The following is an 18241-nucleotide window of genomic DNA, read 5'->3' on the forward strand; positions in this document are numbered from 1 at the left end:
ATTGGTCCCCATGATGAGTTCCTCGGCCGAAACAACCCTCGTGATTGGCTGATGATTCGCCGGTCTGAAGCTAGGCCGAACGTTGTTCCGTAACCCAAACTTGCTGTCGGCAAGGCGGCATACGGCCGAAGCGGCCAACACGGAACAAACGAATCAAGGGAATCATTTGGTCTAAAGGTACCAATGCACTCGTATGTCTCGGAACAGCAAACACTCGCTCGCTGCCTACTTCGCAAATGCAATAAACATGTCTGTGGCTTGAAGAACGCATTTGCCAGCAACAGCCATTACTCATGAAAGAAATCGTCGGCCGAGATTGCGCCCCCGCTGTGAGGTATAGGCATCCAACTTGACAGCGTGAAAAATCACTTCCACGTGTCCTGCGGCTTGAACATACAGCCGCCACTGCCCTTTTCGGATTGTCCATTTCTCCCTCGCCTTGTGCTCTAGCGGAGTGTCCTCAGTTCGCTTGCGCTTAGTGCCAGCCCGACAAACAGACGATTCAGGGCTCGGGCTTTCCTGACGATGAACACCCGACTCAGCCGAGTCAAAGACATATTGCGCCCCGTTCAATACAATGCATGTGTCTTCATCAACGTGCATTTTGACGGCTTCGATGTTGACCTCGGGCTTCGGACCTCCGGTTTGGTCGTGCCTGGAGTCATGGGTTGAGGCCTTACCCTGGCCATATTTTTCCATGATCGTTTGCATGAGACTGAGAATCCTAGCTTTAGTACTGCCATGAAAGCTGCCTATCATAGTGTTGACGTCAAGGACTGTGCCCTGCTCGCCAACCTCCACGATAAGCTCGTAGGCATCCTGATCCACAAACGGTCGCGAATAGAACACGTTTGCTCTGTCCTGTGGGCGACTTGCATCGGTAACGATCCGAATCCCAGACGGTTTGATATCTTGGAGTTTCAACGTAATCTCGTGGTGGCCCCTCTCTGGGTTGTAGCTGATATCGTGCGCTATGAGCCTCTGTTCCAGTCCACGTAGATGGAAGTAACGAGCATCACGAAGCAGCTCCTCTCGGTGCTGTTCGTCCTTGACGCGGACTGGGTACCCGCGAAGAAGATGCAGCAACTGTGAAAAGACCTCTGCTGAGCGATGCGGCACGGCAGGTGGTTCAATTGGTGGCGGCCGGAGAAGATGTAATTGATCCAGCCCCTCGGAAGTCACATCAGGTGGTGTGGCAAGATGCACACCGAAGCCAATGGAGAAGAAATTGGGCGAGTCACCGGGTCCTGCGAATAATTCGCGGGATATTTGAAAGTGCCGGTCGCCAATCTGCATGTGGATGTCGCCATCGACTAGCTTTTGAAACAGCCGCGGTACTGTTCATCAGTTAGGTCATGAGCAGTAGTGGCATGCGTCCCAGCAGGAACATACAGGCGTAAAACTGCGCATCAGCAAAAAGCTTGATAAAATGCGCACTATTCCTTGGAATTACATGGTAACCTACAGCTGATCAGCCAAATAAATGAGGACAGCTTCACAACATGCAAAAGCCATACCCTGAAGATGGAGACATATGTCGCGGAATGTCTCAGGATCCCGGTCAATATACAAGGTTCGCACGTTCCTCCCGCTCTCATCCTGCCGAAGCTGTTCCTCGAAGAAACGTGAGAAATATGACGGTGCTCATGGAATCTTTAGTTCAGGCACCTTGTAATGACCGGAGATATGTCAATTCACACTCACCATCGGAGGAGATCGACGCTCCCGACAGCCGGAATAACTCTGTTCCAATCTGGATGGAAAATACCTTGCGAGGCGGAAGCTTTGGGGGGTTGGGTTTTGCGCCTTTAGGTGTCGGCGCTTTAGTTGCCGTCAACAATCCGCCGGCAACGTACACACCAGATTCTTGACCTGCAGAGTCCGAACCGGCTTGCGATACGGCCGCCTGCTTGGGCCCAGCGGCTACAGGCACCCTGTCGAACAATGCCGGGGTTGGGTTGCGTGCCGGCGTCCGCGACGAGGCAGAGGTCTGATCCATTGGTTAACGAATGTGAAGCGCTTGTCCTGCAGGAACCTGTCACAAACGGTTGCAGGACTATGAACGAGTGCAGTACGTATGCACCTCGTTATTACTAAAAGTGTAAATCAGGAGCCCGTCCTCATGGTCCGGGATAAATGCAGTAACCATCTTTACAACTATACCAGATATAGTAATTTAATCTGGATATTCCCAGTACCCAGAGCGACGGCCCAACATCACCCTGGGCTCTTACAACTCGACTAGGTACTCTAACCATCATCAGGTGCCTATGATTGCGGAGGTACTGAAATTGTCTGGGAAGATACTGGACACAAATATCAAATTCGATACTACTTGTACAATGTTGCGCCGAAGAGACAAGTGATTGTGCGTGGGATTTACGGAGTAAAGGGGAAAAGAGCTGGATCGTGTAGAGAACAAATTCAGTATGACCGCACGGCAATTATGGCGCAAAAGGCTCTTGAGTACTCTCTGAACGCAATTGGTATGATAAGGTGAACAGAGTCCAGTTTCAGTGGAGGAAAAGGCAAGGTCTTGCATTGCCTTACCTATGCATGGACCTGATCATAGAATGGGAAGTGGGTGTCCGAACTGGACTGTTGAGTTTCAAGAGACAGAATGTATCAGGAATCTTCAGACTGGCTGTAATATTCTCTCAGATCGGAAAGCATAACAGTACTGTATTTGTTCACTCACTCTTGCTGGACGATTATTATGGAAAATTCTGTTCATCTATACCGCGTCACATGTGTGATTAATGCAACTATGCAAAAGTACAAACCAATAGTGCATTGAAGCTACTCGCATGGTTGGATGCTAAACACTGCTGCGAGTGTGAGCTGGATTTCTCTTTAATGATTCACTTGAAACTGCTCAATCAGAAAAACCATTCCATTCTTCCTCGTCATCGTCATCGCTGCCCTTTTCATTCTGGCCATTCGTAGAAGGCATAGAAGCAGCAACACCTGCTCCATGCCCGTCCCGAATGAATCCTGCGACAAAGAAGCCACCAGTACCTTGGTCGTCCCCAGGCCAACACCGGATGCACGAGTCCAGCTGCTCTTCTGATAAATCCACTTCGAAGTTCTCCGAACCGATCTCTTGCTGACGAATCCCCCGGTGCTTCCACTTTCTCAACCCCAGAGGTTGCTCGTCTCGACGCATAAGTCTCCAGCCACCGGTTTGTGCAACCTTCGAAGATAAGACCCGCGATATGACTAGTTCATTTTCTAGGATGTAGATCGAACATGTACTGTATGTAACCCGGGTCGCGGACGGGAAGCCAAGTGCATGCTCTACAATGCGCGCCTGCAGATTTGCGAGTCTGGTTAAGCGGTCTTTGCTTGGAGGCGAAGGTTCAGAACGGTGAGCAGATGCTGCAGACTGGGCGTCATCGTCGTCAGCTCGCTTTCGTTTTTTTCCACGAGGATGGTCGTCCTTGGATTTCCTCCCAGGGTCGGGCAAGATGAATCTTGGTACATCATCACGACCAATAATGCCACTTCCCGAACAGCTCGGATCGAGAAGAAGCCCGGTGACGTTCTTGAAGCGTGGATCTGCATGGTTGACAGCTAAGAAGTCTTGCCCCGCTAGCACAGACACTAGCTTGTCAGCACCAGCAACAGAGACCATTTTCTGCAGCGTCTTTGATCGATCAGTGGACGCATCCATGGAAAAAATTGTTGTCTCTGCATGCCCGTTTCTGGCACTCAAGAGAGATGCAAGGTGAGTGGTCTTGTTGCCAGGAGCAGCACAGCCATCAACCAGGTCACCCTTCCACGTATCGTCTTGATCACCAAGGAGAAGGTAAGCTGGAAAACATGACGCCTTGTCCTGCAGAATGATTTCGCCTTTGTGATAGGCACTGGAGGATGAGATATCACCACCGGGAGCTAGTGCAACTAGGTCTGGTACATGCTCGTCCACGTAAACCGAGTTGGCTGACTTCAAATCGGCCAAACTGCGCACCTGCTGGAAAGCAGCAAACGTGGATTGGAGCTGTAATTTCAAATTAGACTTGAGATTGTTTATTCGAACCCATCGAGGGTACAATGTTTCTGATAACGCATCTAACCCAAGTGCTGACTTTTTCTCCTGCAGGACGGCTGCCTGAAGGTCTTGCATAGAGGTGCATCCACGGCGCACACGAGCTTTCGTAAACTCGGCCTTGATTCGAGTTTTGTGCCTTTCTATGGCTTGTCGGAGTGGGTGAGACGGGGGTGCAGATATCCCCTTTTTTGAGAAAAGAAAGTCATGTACTAGGAGTACAGATAACAGCGGTGTCAACTTTTACAGTTAGGCTGCATTCTGACAGAGTGACGATTCCAGTTACATACCTTCGATTCCTGTGATAGGATATCAGAATTTTCAACGACTTCCTTCAGTAGGAGGTCCCATTTCGACGCCTCTGTGATAACAGCATACACTTGCGCTGGCGACACCTTGAGGCCTTTCGCGCTGTAAATGCGGGATTTGAATGATCCGCCAGCACCGGGAGGTGCAGTCAGTAACGATGCCGCTTCATAGTAAAGAGACATGGTTCTGGGTGATTGGAGTGGTTGGCATCTGTGCCAACACAAAATATATATTTAAGTCGCTCTCAGACTCGGGGACTTCAATGATGTTAGATGCTTCTGTTCCGCAGACAACTGTTTAGGCCAGCTTACTGCACGAGAGCTTGCCTCTTGGTATTGAGTATATTGTCTACTCGCATAACACAAGGGAATTCATCAAGTCATATGGGAAAAGTAATGTCTCAGAGGATTGGGCTTGCCAGTTGATGAACGAAAAAAAATAATTAAGGTGCGAAAGTTCCTGGGAGAAAAAAGTAATCCGCTGAGTCGGAATCGAACCGACGACATCCAGATTGCGTGGTTCACATTACAGTCTGGCGCCATAACCAACTAGACGATCAGCGGTTCTGGCCGCAACGGCGCTCACTTTTGATTGATAAGCCAACATCTACCAAGACGGAACCATCAAATCATCGTCCTGGGTCCTTAAAAAAACTCGTGCCAATTTAGCCCTAACCTCACTGAGCCCCCTGTTATTCTGGTCGTATTAAAACAATAAACATAAGTACGGTATGTATCCCTAACAATCATAGCCTACCCATCTCCAAAATACCTGCACACAGTCACTGGGGGTCCTTCTGGCAAGTGGCAAGTGGAACGTAAATAATTTTTTTCCCTCTTCCTGCAGACACGTGACCCACCTTACCCTCAAATTTCCAGAAGTTTCAGCAACTTTGACATGACACACATATCAAATTTTGAGTACGCTAGACACTGGCAGCATGTTAGCTCAGAGGAAGAGCGCCGGGCTCATAACCCGGAGGTCCCTAGATCGAAACTAGGACATGCTACACTGGCTGCTCAAATTCTTTTTTTCCTCCCCTATTTTGTTTTCTAACTATTGCTCTGTGACGTCACAAGTTAAAGAAGTTAAATGCTTTAGGTTGTCACTGTCTGCGACTCTCTTCTGCCAGAAGGATGATATTCGGATTCCATAAGCCTGTCAAGTCTCAAAACACGTAAGCACAACAATGCGAGCTACCATGGACGACCACGGATCTCTGGGCCGTCCTTGTGGCTACCACCAACAGTGGTCTCGCGTATACGACCCACGGTTCCGCATCAAGTAACAAGCCTGGAACAATTCCGCCAGGGATTCAAGATAGCGCAAGCCGCGCAACTCGTCAAAATGCAAAGCACCCAAAGTCTTTGAACGTTAGGAACCCTTCTACTGGTTGCTTGACAAAGGGTCAGTTGGATGGTATTATGGAATAGATATCCCAAGTTCGATGAGTTTGAGTATCCGTTTACCGTGCCTTCTACGTAAACGTATTGGCATGAGAGTCCTCTTGACATGATTATATTCAGCGAACAGTAGTATCCTTCTTGCTCTCACACGGGCTGTTCAACGCCAGCGCATTCAAGGCCAGCTGAATATTCCGGTGTATGGCGGGGCACTACCAAGTCAAGATTCATGTTGGACGGCCGTCCGCAACCGGTAAATCTTTGAATTGCATGGCCCGATTGGCTACCCAGCCGGGAGCTCCCGCAGTGGTCGAAACCAAGTCTTTGTTGTGAGCAGTTGGATGACAAACGTACGATTGGATCAATGCCTTTTTACGATTCCCCAAGTATGGAGTATTGAAAACGGATGTGAATTTAAAAGAGTCTGAATATGCCACTTTTGAAACCGTTCCTGTAGCGAAGTCGCTTTCGAGAACCGGAAATCACCAGCAGGCAGTGAAGTTTTCTGTGCCTGCAACATCACGATCATCATCAAAGTCGCAAATTCCATTCGATAGATCTGGAGAGAATGCCGAAGTCAACTGCAGTACAAGGCTGACTTTCGACTTTGACTTCGCGTACCTATAATTGTGCCAGTCGATTAAGATCAGTCAGCAACTCAGCTGGTCATCGTTATTTCAGAGAATCGATTATCCGTTTGCGATATTAACAATCCACATCTATTCATGACTACTCACTGGCAGCGATGTCGACTTAAGCATGTATTCAAGAAGCCAAGAAATGATCCCATGCGAAACCAACCGCGGTGGAGAAGGGTTGACTCCAAAGTCGTTTAAGATTTGCGGGGTTCGCCCATAAATCCGATATCGATCGCCGAGGTCCGAAAATGCGGCTTCAACACCTTGCAAAGTGTTCAATTCCATTGACCAGGCTCCCGACCTTAAAGGAACAGTTCAGATAGCAGATAATGCCTCGCGCGGTCTTCTTGAGTCCAATTGACGGCAAGCCGGGCAAACCGGGCCAAGTCTACTACCCTTTGGTTCAGAAATCCGTCCCGCAACCGACGCCGACAGGCTCACAGCTTCTGATAAAGCTCACGGCAGCGTCCCTGAACCATCGCGACCTGTTTCTCAGACAGCATCTCTACCCCGGCCTCTCATTTGATTCCCCTCTTGGGTCCGATGGCGTGGGCATCGTTGTCGGCACTGGTCCTGGCGTGCGCAATCCTTCGCAATGGCAAGGCAAGCGGGTCATTCTGAATCCGGCTAGCGGCTGGCTTGAGGATCCTGATGGCCCCGAGAATCCAAGTGGGTTTCAGGCTCTTGGAGCCAACAAGCTAGAGCCTCGCGGCACATTGCAAGATTATGTCCTCGCGGACGAGTCTGAAGTTGAGGAGGCTCCGGCCCATTTGACTGATGCCGAGGCTTCAGCATTGCCGTTGGCGGGTCTTACGGCCTGGAGAGCTCTTGTCACCAAAGCCGGAGAAAAGAATTCTGGTTCTGGGGCAACCGTCTTGATCACGGGGATCGGCGGTGGTGTGGCCCTGTTCATTCTCTCCTTTGCAGTTGCTAGAGGTGCCAATGTTTACGTGACGAGTTCGAGCGATGAAAAGATTAAGAAGGCGATTGAGTTGGGCGCCAAAGGAGGCGTGAATTACAAAGAGAAGGACTGGGAAAAGTCTTTGCTCTCGCAACTACCAGAGGGAAAGAAAACGTTCGATGCAATTATCGACGGTGCAGGTGGCGATATCGTCGAAAAAGGAGTGAAAATTTTGAAGGTTGGCTTTCAATGCCACAACTAATTATTCCAATGTCGCTAACAACTGCTAGCCTGGTGGAGTGATATCCGTCTACGGCATGACTACGGGCCCGAAAATGCCTTACACAGTGCTCGCATTCCTGAAGAACATCGAGGTTCGTGGAACATCCATGGGCTCAAGGAAGGAGTTCAAAGAAATGGTCGACTTTGTCAAGGAGAAGCAGATCCGTCCCGTTATATCCCGCGTTCTACAGGCGGATTTGAGCAATATCGCCGCATTGGACTCGCTGTTTGAAGACATGAAAGCGGGCAGGCAGGTCGGGAAATTGGTCATTGAATTTGGAGCGGAGAACGGTGAGGCGAAACTGTAGGCGCCATAAATCTCGAAAAAGTATTTTGCATCGCCCTCAGCGGACCCAGTACTTCAGACTATCTGATGCTCCTCGTAATCTGTCATGTAAATATATTTGATAGACTCAATTATCTTAGGAACTAGACGACAACTTGTGCTCCTGCCTTCTCCGGGACACGCTCAACGGTGGCCTCGATCTTCTCCGTCATCAAATGCTTGACCCCCTTGAGACACGCCACCGAGACCAACCCCAAGACCACAAACGGCGAAACGCTCGCCCAAGCCAAGTGGTAAGCGTGCGCGTACGCATTGTAGCTAGCATTCTCCGCACTCGCAATGATGGTCGCATTGATTCCGGGAATATTGTCGAAGCCCTTCCCAGCCTGGATGGCCTCGAGAAGCATGGAAACGGAAGACTGGGGAAGGCCGGCATCAACAGCGGCCTTGGTTACCTGTGGCGCCCATCGAGACCCGAGAACGCCCTGGATAATAGCGTCGAGGACGGCAGAGCCAAAGGCGCCACCGATGGCGCGAGCGGAGAATGCCAGCCCCGTGGCGGTGGACAGGTGTTTGTGCGGCGCGGTAAATTGGACGAGGGCTACCAGGAGCGTTAGGGGCCCGGAAAGGCCGATTCCGATGAGGGCGCTGTAGCCAAGTTGGGCTCTGTTCATTGCCGGGGTGATGGTGGCATAGCAGATCGTCCTGCATTCCACCACTCAGAATTTGAACGCTCCTTATGACCTTTTGGGGGGTAGATATGCACTCACCCGACGAGGAAAAAGCCAAATGAAACGGCCACTGGCCATTTCAAATCCTTCATCACGGTTGAATAAAGGCTGATACTGATCAGCTTTCCTTTGCCGATATGCATAGGAAAAGGGATCTCCGTACGTTACCAAGGCAGAAGCAACTGCTGCCGTGCCTGACACTGCAAGTCCTCGCAGCCCGATAATAAACGCGTCCGTCTCGAAGCCTAGATGGAGAATAATCTGAGGAATGATGGCATTAACGGCACTGTAGAACAGCCATCCCTCGACTGCAAAAGCAAAGACCGACAGGGCGAAATTGTGCGAGTTCTTGAAGAAGACATGGGCTACCAAGCCATCATCTCGTCCTTTCCATTCTGTAGAAAAGCAAAACAAGGTATTAGCCAGAAGAAACCGGGGAGCGAGCATTGAATGATCATCACTTGCCATATAGACAGAAAATGACGAAGAACACCAGACCGATGGTCAAGGGTGCTGCTACATGCGCATCCGACCAAGGATAGACGCCTGCCGCCCAGTTCAGAGCGAGCAACATCGTCGTCACACTGATAATGAACAATGTAGAACCGATGGGATCACATGCCCAGGCATGGCTCTTCCAGGATTTGCGAGGGTATTCGGTGCTCTTCTGTGGATGGTAGAATAAAAGTAGTCCGGCGGACGTTGCTAGATGGAGGCCCGCCTGGATCCAGAAAATATCTCGCCAGCCACCTGGGTGGGCTCTGGTGACGCCGCCAGCAATCAGGCCGCCTGAGCTACACACAGGGAGGAGTTTCCCTTAGTTCCAAATCTCTAGATATAGCTTACGGAGTTACTTACATTCCGCCAGCGGCGCCGCCCATGTATGCAAACCCATTTGCCAACGCTCGATATTTCAACGGCAAAATCTCGCTAGGAATCGCCTGGACAATGGCAATCGTCGCCAAAGTCGTACCGATCAGAATTCCCCCACCGATCAACATCGACATCGAAGTTGCCCTGGCCGAGACAACGGCGCCGGCGAAAGCAATCAACGGCGGTATGGAAGCGAGATACTTTCTATCGAGGACATCACTCAATCGACCCACAATGGGCGACAACACGCTCTGCATTAGGAGTGGTCCTTCTACGAAAACTCATGAGCATATGAACGATGCTTCAAAACGATAAAGTCAAAAAGGGAAGCGCAGAGAGGGAACCAACGGATAATCCATCCTGCCAGTCCAGGATCACCGCCGAGATCGCGGATAATGAAGGCAATGACTGAGCCAGCCGCCGTCACGACGAAGACTTGGGCCACGATGGCGAAACAGGACACAAAGACAACGACCCAGGATCGCCAACTGAGCTTGATCTTGATCTCTTGAGGAGAAGACGGTGAGGACAAATCGTTTGCATCTTCAATTTGCTGAGCTTGCGGAACGATATCCCCAGACTTGGGATCAGCTGTGAGGGAATCTGAGCCCATTGGACCAATTTTTGGCAGGTAATAGATGAAAGCTCCCCGCGCCAGAGAACGACAGAATCTCTTATTCCAGGCCAGATGACTGGGATACGAACCCTACAATGTCCTGCTTTTTATCATGAGGCAGATACCCGGATTCCCCAGATTCCCCACGGGGTAGATACATGATGCGGGGGTAAATCCGGCTGGTGTTGACGGCGCATGTACTGTAGATCGATGACATGGTGATGGAGCCCCACGAAGAACCCACTGATTTACTTTGGCAAGACGAGTAAATATCGGTACAGGTAGGCCGCTGGTCGGGACGTGAAATGAGAAATTCGATTCGATCCAATATACTTAGTCGGCAGTTGGTGCTGTACCATTGCCGAACAGTTGTTGACGGCCGAAGAAGTCGAGATTGAACGTCAGAACCCTACCGGGGAGCAGATAGAGCCGAACTGCCTAGTTGAGTAATTTGTATATTAGAACTCCGCAGGCTGCCTCTCAACCTCACGAGTGAGCTTAGCATCCCAGGTATTTGTCATTAGGCGTGTGATCAACTTGAAAACTCGCCTCTCACCGACACAGTGGTATGTTGCTTCCCGGAGGATCGGATACGGACCCATTAAAGTTTATCCAACAAACTGCGCTGCAGGATTGCCGGCATTCGGCAGTCAACCTTCGTCAACATGCCGTTGGAAGCGACAAACTTTATCTCCATCAAGCTGAACTCTGGACAGCTCCAACACGCCTACCCGTGTTATGCCGATATTGTGTAGTTGAAAGTTCCCGATGACTTCTAATACTTTTGTCAACGATCAGGCATACGTACTATTTGCTTTTGGCAGTGATGAATCTTGAAGCCCAAAACTACTGAGCCTGGATCTGCTGGATGGAATGAGTCACAGGCGCCGTCTCGAAACAGAGTGGCCATGTTGAAATCGAAACAGTTCAAGAGGGAAAATTTTAACAAAGAATAGATCATCAGGGGCTTTGCTATTATCTGATCCTGCAGCACCATATTAGCAGTCTTGAAATACATACTAAAGACCATGATTTGAGATGTTCACTTTAAGGATGGTCGTGAGGCAACACAGACGCAAGTCCACCTCCCAGTAATGCATACAAGATCATAATATGCGTTGCCAATCGTGCCTGGAACGAGTACTTAGGGCCAAGTGCTGTTCGGAAATACTCCGAGAACGCCATGGGCATCAGTGTGGCTGTTCCGGCGCATCGAAAGAAAGCTGAAATCTACCTGGTCGGTATGTAAGTTTTAGCAAAACAGCCGCACTTTGTCCCTGAACATATTATTCAGCAAAAGACACGATCCTGCTTCTGCGAGGTGATGACAATTCGTTCAGCATGGATTCCTTTGCGGCTGAAGCTGTTCCATTGACTGCTTGCGCAATGCATGGATGGACCATGGGACTGGAAATGAAAATGACATTCGATGCTCAAGATAGTAGCAATTAGTCATTTCCAATATGGATTGATTCGTGGCCAATATTCTGTTTGTGAAATCGTGTTGGTGTCCAATCCTTGCGTCAATGCGTCGATGCACTGTTGAGACTGCACCTGAAGAGGAAGGGTTGTAGGAGTGTTAGGGCAAAAGATGAAGCAGGATGAAACAGTAGGCTTAGGTTAGATAAAAGGTATGAGGGCATAAGTTCCAATGTTGGGTTATTTTTATGATTGACCTTGGATCCTCTGCATGGCATATGGTTCCGACTCCTTGTTGTGATATTGGAATGCCGGTTTGTATGGAGGGACGATGTAAGAACATTCGGTATTGACCATGTCCGTTATGGTTGAATCTTCGTACTCGTACACAATCCGTATTACGTACCAGAACCATCTGTTGCCGAGTTTCTGAAGGCTCTCTGCCAATAGAAAGTTCTTTTACAATACATATTTCTGTTATTTACACGTATTCTGAAAAGTTTACTGTTAGTTACAAACGCATACAGAGTTTGTCGAGTGCAGAACTGCTTCGTACTCGTACTGCCACGTTCCTGTTCTTGCTACATTCTCTGATGCTTTGTTGTCTGTTCAGCCGTATTGCGTAGGCGACACCTGCTGAGAATGTAGTTGCTATGTATATCCGACAAAAAGGTACGTTGGCTCGTGTGAAGCCGTATCTGGAAGCGACTGCTTGTAAAATTGTTGGTTACAGAACGGCAAAGTGGCACATGCTCCAAAATAAGCTTCGAAAGGGTCGCATGGCCAGTGCAGGGTTACGGTTGCAGGGTAGCATTCGCCGTTGCACATAATCGGTGCGATGCAGCCTGTTAGCTCTGCTATGGAGGACAACAGCCAATGTAGTTTATTTATTGACCACGATCTGATCTTCAAATCTTGCTCTCGGATTGGTTCCGGCCATTGCTGACCTGACCTTTCTCTCCTTTTGTATCCTGGGAATTGGCCGTAGAACGGTGGCGATCGAAGAGAAGGGATCTGCAGATCTGCGCTTGTCAATCGACGCTGGCCACAAACCGTCGGCAGGTTTTCGGTAGTTTGCAGACGGCTCAAGATGGCAACGATCGGTCCAAAAAGGATTGCAATGAAACGTCCTCTTCAGGACTTCTGACATCCTCGCAATTACATACACTACACGCGACGAATCGATCATATCACAGCATCCATTGTAAGAGTTTACACTGCGTAGTCGGGTTAATCTTGAACCTTCAAACCTTGTTGACTTCGAATGATGCGAGTCATGCGCAGCCAGCCTTGCCAAGGACCACGACTGGGTGGGTAATAATAGCTCGGTACCGAGATCTGGCGTAGATCGACGTGGGGACGAAACCCTATGCTGAATATCATTCCATCGAGTAATCATCACATTTACTCCGTACAGAGTATGAGAAAATGCTCCGAAAAGGAGGCTCTTATGGTTGTGCCTACTCGGTACAGAGTACTCTGTACTGCCCCTGCTGCTCGTTGCCGAGTTGAAGGGCACATTGGCTGGTGGCGTCACCACTCTCTATCATGGAAACTTGCGAGCATCTCGAGAACCATCCATCGCACTCCACACCACTGTAAACACTCGTAGTCAGTATACGGAGTATTTCTCCGTAATATGATCCTCAAAGAACATGGATCCATTGTGGCTTTACGATCGCTCTGCAAAATGCGAGGCCCGTTGGCAGGGCAAAGAACCCCAAACTCGTGATGACTGGTCGGCCGTGACGCGAGTCACGCAAAAACAAGCTAGAAGCTCTGCACTGCAGCTACCGAGTCCGAATGCTGAAGGGCTCGAATGAGAAAGCTTGGGAAGTCTTGGGAAGATTTTTCGGGACGGAACAATCTTAATCCGGGATAGAGCATGTGAGCAATCATCAGATGACGTCTGACAAGTCGACAAGTGGGCATGCTGCTATTCTTAGCGATGCTAACCAGTGGAGCACCGCACTTGTTTACCCGTCGGGACGCCGAACTATTGCTTCCAATCCGCCCGTCTGAGAAGAAGTTTACTCTGTAGAACCCCGTCCATTACGAGCTTTGGACCTTCAAATAGAAAATCTCAGGAGACGGTTTCATTCTTCCTGTTGGCGGGGAGCGACACCGGACCGATACGGAGCGGTTCGGCCACGCTCCGTGTTCCATCACATCCGGATCTTGCCTGGGAGCTTCGGGAAAGCGAACGAATTGCATCGTATTGCATGCTGGTGGAGGACGAGAGAAGGCCAAGTCAGTGGAGTCGGTTGACGGCTAGATCGCTGTGCGACGAAATACTGTACTGTATGCTGACAGCCTGATGGCTGTCGAGCTGGGAGTAGTGGTGCCGAGGAAGACCGGGAACGATGATGTGATTAATGTCGGATCGAACCATTGCAGGCATCATTTGACAGCGCATGGAATGCTTTTCTATTTTCTTTACACCCCGTTGCGATCTTCCCTGGAGGGGAGCAGAAGGATCCTGGGACTGTAAGGGTGCCATCGGCCGCGGAGCCGTGGCATCCACCTTCCAGGGCCACGGTCCATGCAAGCATGGACAGTGGGCACACCGCTCGCTCGGTGCCACGAGGCCAGAATGCACTAGCCCAGCCCGGTTAGGGTGGCTTTAGTTATTTATAATTTTACGAATTTTACGACCGATGAGGAAAAGCGACGGGGTTTGCAACGCTCTGGTGTGTTGTCGGACGACCACGCTAAACCCTAAGCGAGGGAACCCTAAACTCGATTGGTGATTGGCGCCAGACGGAAGCTCATCGACTCCCATCGACCATTCCCAACATAGTATCTCCGCTGGTGAGGGAACCTTTTGGCTTGGGCGATTCGGCCTCTCTGTGACCCCCCTCACGCCCTCCGCCCTAGATATATGGCCCCAACGCCAGGCGCCGCGCTTCTCTCCCCTTCTCTTCCCTCTCCATGACGTCGTGACCTCATAATTCATAATAAACAAAAAACCCTTCCAGGGAGGAATTTTCCTCTTTGCTTTTTTCTTTTCCACACCCACACTCGCTACTACGCTCGCTTAATCCAGCTGTTGCTGATTTCCACTCGCTATTTGCCTCTGTGCGCTGTGCGGACAAACCCTGTGGAGGAGAACGCTTGGAGCTTTGAGCCATCGATCAGTGCATTGAGTTTTTCACAAAGCATCCACCGATTGCGAACGTCTTGGCCCGCGGTTCGAGAATTGCCGGTTCCTTGGCTCGGAATCGAAAATTCCTCGTTTCTTGCGCAACCAGTGCCAGAAGCGGGAGCTCGCGACCCTCGCTGTGAACTTCTGGTATGTATACCCTGTCGACCATGGCCCCTGGAATCACAAGTCCCATATAATCAGCCTTCTTTCCGTCCTTCAGCCTCAAAGACACGAATTACTGACTCCCATGTTTCTCTTCACCCAGAGCCCTACGCTCCGTGAACCATCGGGAGAGCGCTCCGCTCGCTTGGCGCCGCTGGACCAGCCCTTGGTAGTGGCTTCGTCCATGCTTTCCGTTGCCATCTAGCACCGCCACGTTACGCCTGTATGCACTGACGCCGAATTCACGGCTCAAAACACTCTCAAGTCGGAGACCTTTCGCAGTCTTCGAACGTCGTTCGTTTCCACATTGGTCGCGCGGAAAGCCACGTTCGGGTGTCTTTCCGTCGTTGCTGCTGCACATTCGCTCGCTTCTAAACACCCTACTCTCGCTCCGTAATCCTCAACACCGTCAAACTGGCTTACTCACCGCCGGACAGTGTTCAGGTAAGCTCGGCTCTTCACCTCGGGTCGAATTGTAAGATAGCTAACGCAATTGTCTTTTAGCTCAACCTGGAGTTCCCCACTCCGTTGATCTTTGACGAGTCTGCCGACTTTCCTGGTCCAGACGAGTCTCATTTCGCCGAGGCTTTTGCGGACGGCCTCTGGGCCAAATCAGACCCAATGCTGTCCATGGCTGCCTACCCGAAAGTGCCGCTGGGTGCCGACAGCGCATTTGTCAATCCCATGCTTGCCGTCCGTGACAATGCTCTCGGCCAGCCGGCTTACATCGGCTCTCCCTTCGCGCATTCCGTCGACGGCCACGGGAGCCCTGACGCCCATGGCTTCCCGTACGTAGCGCCCAATGGTTACACCAAACCTTTCGAATCCCAATCGTCCCTTCTCGAGGATTCGTCGACCATGGAGGTGCCCAAAATCATTTCGGTGACTCCGCAAACGGGCTCCGAGGGCAAGGAGGTGGTCGTGCGCGTCTCCTCGCAGTACGACATCACCTCGGTTGCTCGTGCCTGCTTCCTGTCATTCCGCTCGGCGCAAGTCCAGTGTGCTGTCAATCTGGTTTCCCTCCAGAATGGCGCCTTCACATTCACCCTCTCGTGCAATGTGCCGGCATTTGCTCAGACAATGTCGACGTCTTTCGAGGTGCCATTGACGGTTATCATCGACGTGCCTTCCAACGGTGGTCCACTTGTTCTTCCGGCTGGAATCTTCACGTACGAGCAACTCGAACAGCCGAACACAGTTGGTGATGTTCGTAAACGGCGCATGTCTAACCTCGCGGAGAATACTTCTCTCCGTCCTGCCAAGCGCCATTCAGCCCACGAGATGACCGTCAACGCGGATAGTGAGATGGCTGTACCGATGACCGAGCGCTCGGCGTCGTTCTCGGCCTTCATGCCTACTCCGTCTACGACGGCCTCGTTCCCAGTTCAACAGAAGCTGGACTCCTCGGCCGTCACGTCGAGTGCGGCTGAAGCACAGGCACCGTCTCTGACACCTTCGTGGAGCGCCAGTACTTCGCCGGCCACCTCGCCGGCGCCCGCTCTCTCCGTGTCCCCTAAGCCGCAGAATCCGACGTTGATCCGGACTTCCACGATGCAGCTGAACCAGTCGAATTCTTTCAACCCCTACGCCATGTATCCGACGAAAGCCGTGCTCGAGTTGAACGGCGATCTGGATGCGATGGCCAAAGATTGGACCGACGAGGAGAAGGCGGCTAAGCGCCGGCTCGTTCAGTTTACGCGCGCGCAGGAGGGCAGCACGATCTACGCTGATTTCAAGGCCGTAACTCCAGAGGAGCGGGCTCCGAACAGTATTTGCATCAGCTGTATCTACTGGGACGAGAAGGATGAGTGTTTCGTTACTAGTGTCGACACTATCTACCTTCTCGAGTCGCTGGTTGGGGTTCGCTTCACCGTAGAGGAGAAGAATCGAATTCGGCGCAACCTGGAAGGTTTCCGACCGCTGACGGTTTCGAAAGCGAAGCCGGAAAGCGAGGAATTCTTCAAGGTCATCATGGGCTTCCCCGCCCCGAAGCCTCGAAACATTGAGAAGGATGTGAAGGTGTTCCCCTGGAAAATCCTGTCGCACGCCTTGAAGAAGATTATTGGCAAATACGTAAGTATCTCATGTTTCCATGCGCACTGCATCTAGGAGCAATACTAATCCCACTGGTACAGTCGGCAAGTTATTCCTCCACGGCGAGTGCACTCCCCACCATGACTGCGCCTCAGGCGGAAGGTGCGAGTTTCGATTTGCAACGTGGATCATCTCCACAGTCTCTGCCCGAGTCGACCACGTTGCCAACTCCGACATTCCCGCTGGATATGCCCGCGACAACCTACAGTTCGGAAATGCCAAATGGCCTGCCGAATGGATCCAGCGTGGATCTTGCTCCCGCCGTGTCTACCTACCAGCCAGTTTCGACGATGGCCACGACAGTCGGGTTCGAACCGGCTTACACAACTTCGGCGATGATGAACGGCGGATTTTCCTGGGACTCCGACGGCACTTCCAATGCGCCCGAGTTCGATTACATGTCGACAATTCCGTACACCATGGGCTAGACGTTTTGTGCGATTATTCTTGTTCTTCTGATTCCGGCACGGTTTTCCTCCCATATTCTCCTCCAGGTCACGAAGTTACGTCCACGTTTTCCCGAGGTCACTCCTTAATACCCTGCATTGATTGCATTGGCGATATTGCATAAGAAGGATGCTGGTCACTCCTTGATACCCCTCCGACGATTGCATCGGTTCCTGTCCTTTATATTGTGATACCCCGGAACTCGACAGTTCCATGTTACGAGTCATGTCATTCCTTGATGAGTTATGACTTGCATGCCCCGATATGTATCATGTGTTATTTTTATCATTCTGGGCCGGCATTTTTTTGGTGTTTTGTGATGTTTTTTGGGTTGGGATTTGAGCAGCATATCGGGAGCATTTGCATCCATTCCCTCTATAGATTGCAGTCCTTCCTTGTTGCATGAGCATGGCGTGGACGTTGCATCGCAGTCATTCCTTTTTGCATGGGATCAAAACAGCATGGGAGGAATTTGTATTTGGATGGGTTTGTTTTGCTGAGGTTTGGCCTGTGGTTTTTTATGCATACTGGAGTTTGGGCGTTTGGTTGGATCTGATGTTTCGATGTGACACAAGGTTGATATTAGTCAACTGCTACTGTTTGCCAGGGCAAGGAGGGATGTTTAATGTGTGAATATAATTGCTCGGAATGTCAACAATGGCCCTGTCTTCTATATCCTAGTTGTTCCCTTTTGTAGAGGCGTAGAGAGCAAGCTCGTTGCTTTCTCTGGAGATTGGCAAGACTAATGTCTCCCAACACCAGACAGCATGACTGGTAAAGACTGGCTGTTAAGAACATAGACGAATCAGACAACTTGACCCATACTGAAGTAGGTTTTTTTTTTCTTTGGGATCGTCCGCAATAGGTTATATTGATATTTGCAACTC

The 18241-nt window shown here is 50.6% G+C and overlaps 5 protein-coding genes and 2 non-coding genes across 7 annotated transcripts; 3 read left to right on the plus strand and 4 right to left on the minus strand.

Moving 5' to 3' along the window:
* Positions 1-291: 291 nt before the first annotated feature.
* On the minus strand, positions 292-1999 carry VTN49DRAFT_6906 (uncharacterized protein; the record flags this gene model as incomplete). The annotated part of the gene is made up of 4 exons (XM_069415116.1): positions 292-1337; positions 1393-1461; positions 1518-1643; positions 1705-1999. The coding sequence occupies 4 exons, from the start codon at positions 1997-1999 to the stop codon at positions 292-294; spliced, it is 1536 nt and encodes a 511-aa protein (XP_069264946.1).
* An 876-nt stretch (positions 2000-2875) lies between these two features.
* Positions 2876-4539, minus strand: VTN49DRAFT_6907 (uncharacterized protein; the record flags this gene model as incomplete). The annotated part of the gene is made up of 2 exons (XM_069415117.1): positions 2876-4288; positions 4339-4539. The coding sequence occupies 2 exons, from the start codon at positions 4537-4539 to the stop codon at positions 2876-2878; spliced, it is 1614 nt and encodes a 537-aa protein (XP_069264947.1).
* Positions 4540-4833: 294 nt separating this feature from the next.
* VTN49DRAFT_t96 lies at positions 4834-4920 on the minus strand. Its single transcript has one exon. It is a non-coding gene; the product is annotated as a tRNA-Tyr (tRNA).
* A 374-nt stretch (positions 4921-5294) lies between these two features.
* Positions 5295-5366, plus strand: VTN49DRAFT_t93. The gene has a single exon. It is a non-coding gene; the product is annotated as a tRNA-Met (tRNA).
* A 1361-nt stretch (positions 5367-6727) lies between these two features.
* On the plus strand, positions 6728-7889 carry VTN49DRAFT_6908 (uncharacterized protein; the record flags this gene model as incomplete). Its single annotated transcript, XM_069415118.1, has 2 exons — positions 6728-7537; positions 7590-7889. 2 exons carry the CDS (start codon positions 6728-6730, stop codon positions 7887-7889), a joined length of 1110 nt encoding a protein of 369 aa, XP_069264948.1.
* Positions 7890-8010: 121 nt separating this feature from the next.
* On the minus strand, positions 8011-10084 carry VTN49DRAFT_6909 (uncharacterized protein; the record flags this gene model as incomplete). Its single annotated transcript, XM_069415119.1, has 6 exons — positions 8011-8572; positions 8638-8706; positions 8762-8993; positions 9064-9392; positions 9457-9742; positions 9820-10084. 6 exons carry the CDS (start codon positions 10082-10084, stop codon positions 8011-8013), a joined length of 1743 nt encoding a protein of 580 aa, XP_069264949.1.
* A 1186-nt stretch (positions 10085-11270) lies between these two features.
* On the plus strand, positions 11271-18132 carry VTN49DRAFT_6910 (uncharacterized protein; the record flags this gene model as incomplete). The annotated part of the gene is made up of 5 exons (XM_069415121.1): positions 11271-11332; positions 15251-15257; positions 15318-16886; positions 16949-17319; positions 18117-18132. The coding sequence occupies 5 exons, from the start codon at positions 11271-11273 to the stop codon at positions 18130-18132; spliced, it is 2025 nt and encodes a 674-aa protein (XP_069264950.1).
* Between the last annotated feature and the right edge of the window lie 109 nt (positions 18133-18241).

The sequence above is a fragment of the Thermomyces lanuginosus genome, assembly GCF_041956635.1.
Source record: "Thermomyces lanuginosus strain ATCC 200065 unplaced genomic scaffold VTN49scaffold_42, whole genome shotgun sequence".
NCBI classification, from domain to species: Eukaryota; Fungi; Ascomycota; class Eurotiomycetes; order Eurotiales; family Trichocomaceae; genus Thermomyces; species Thermomyces lanuginosus.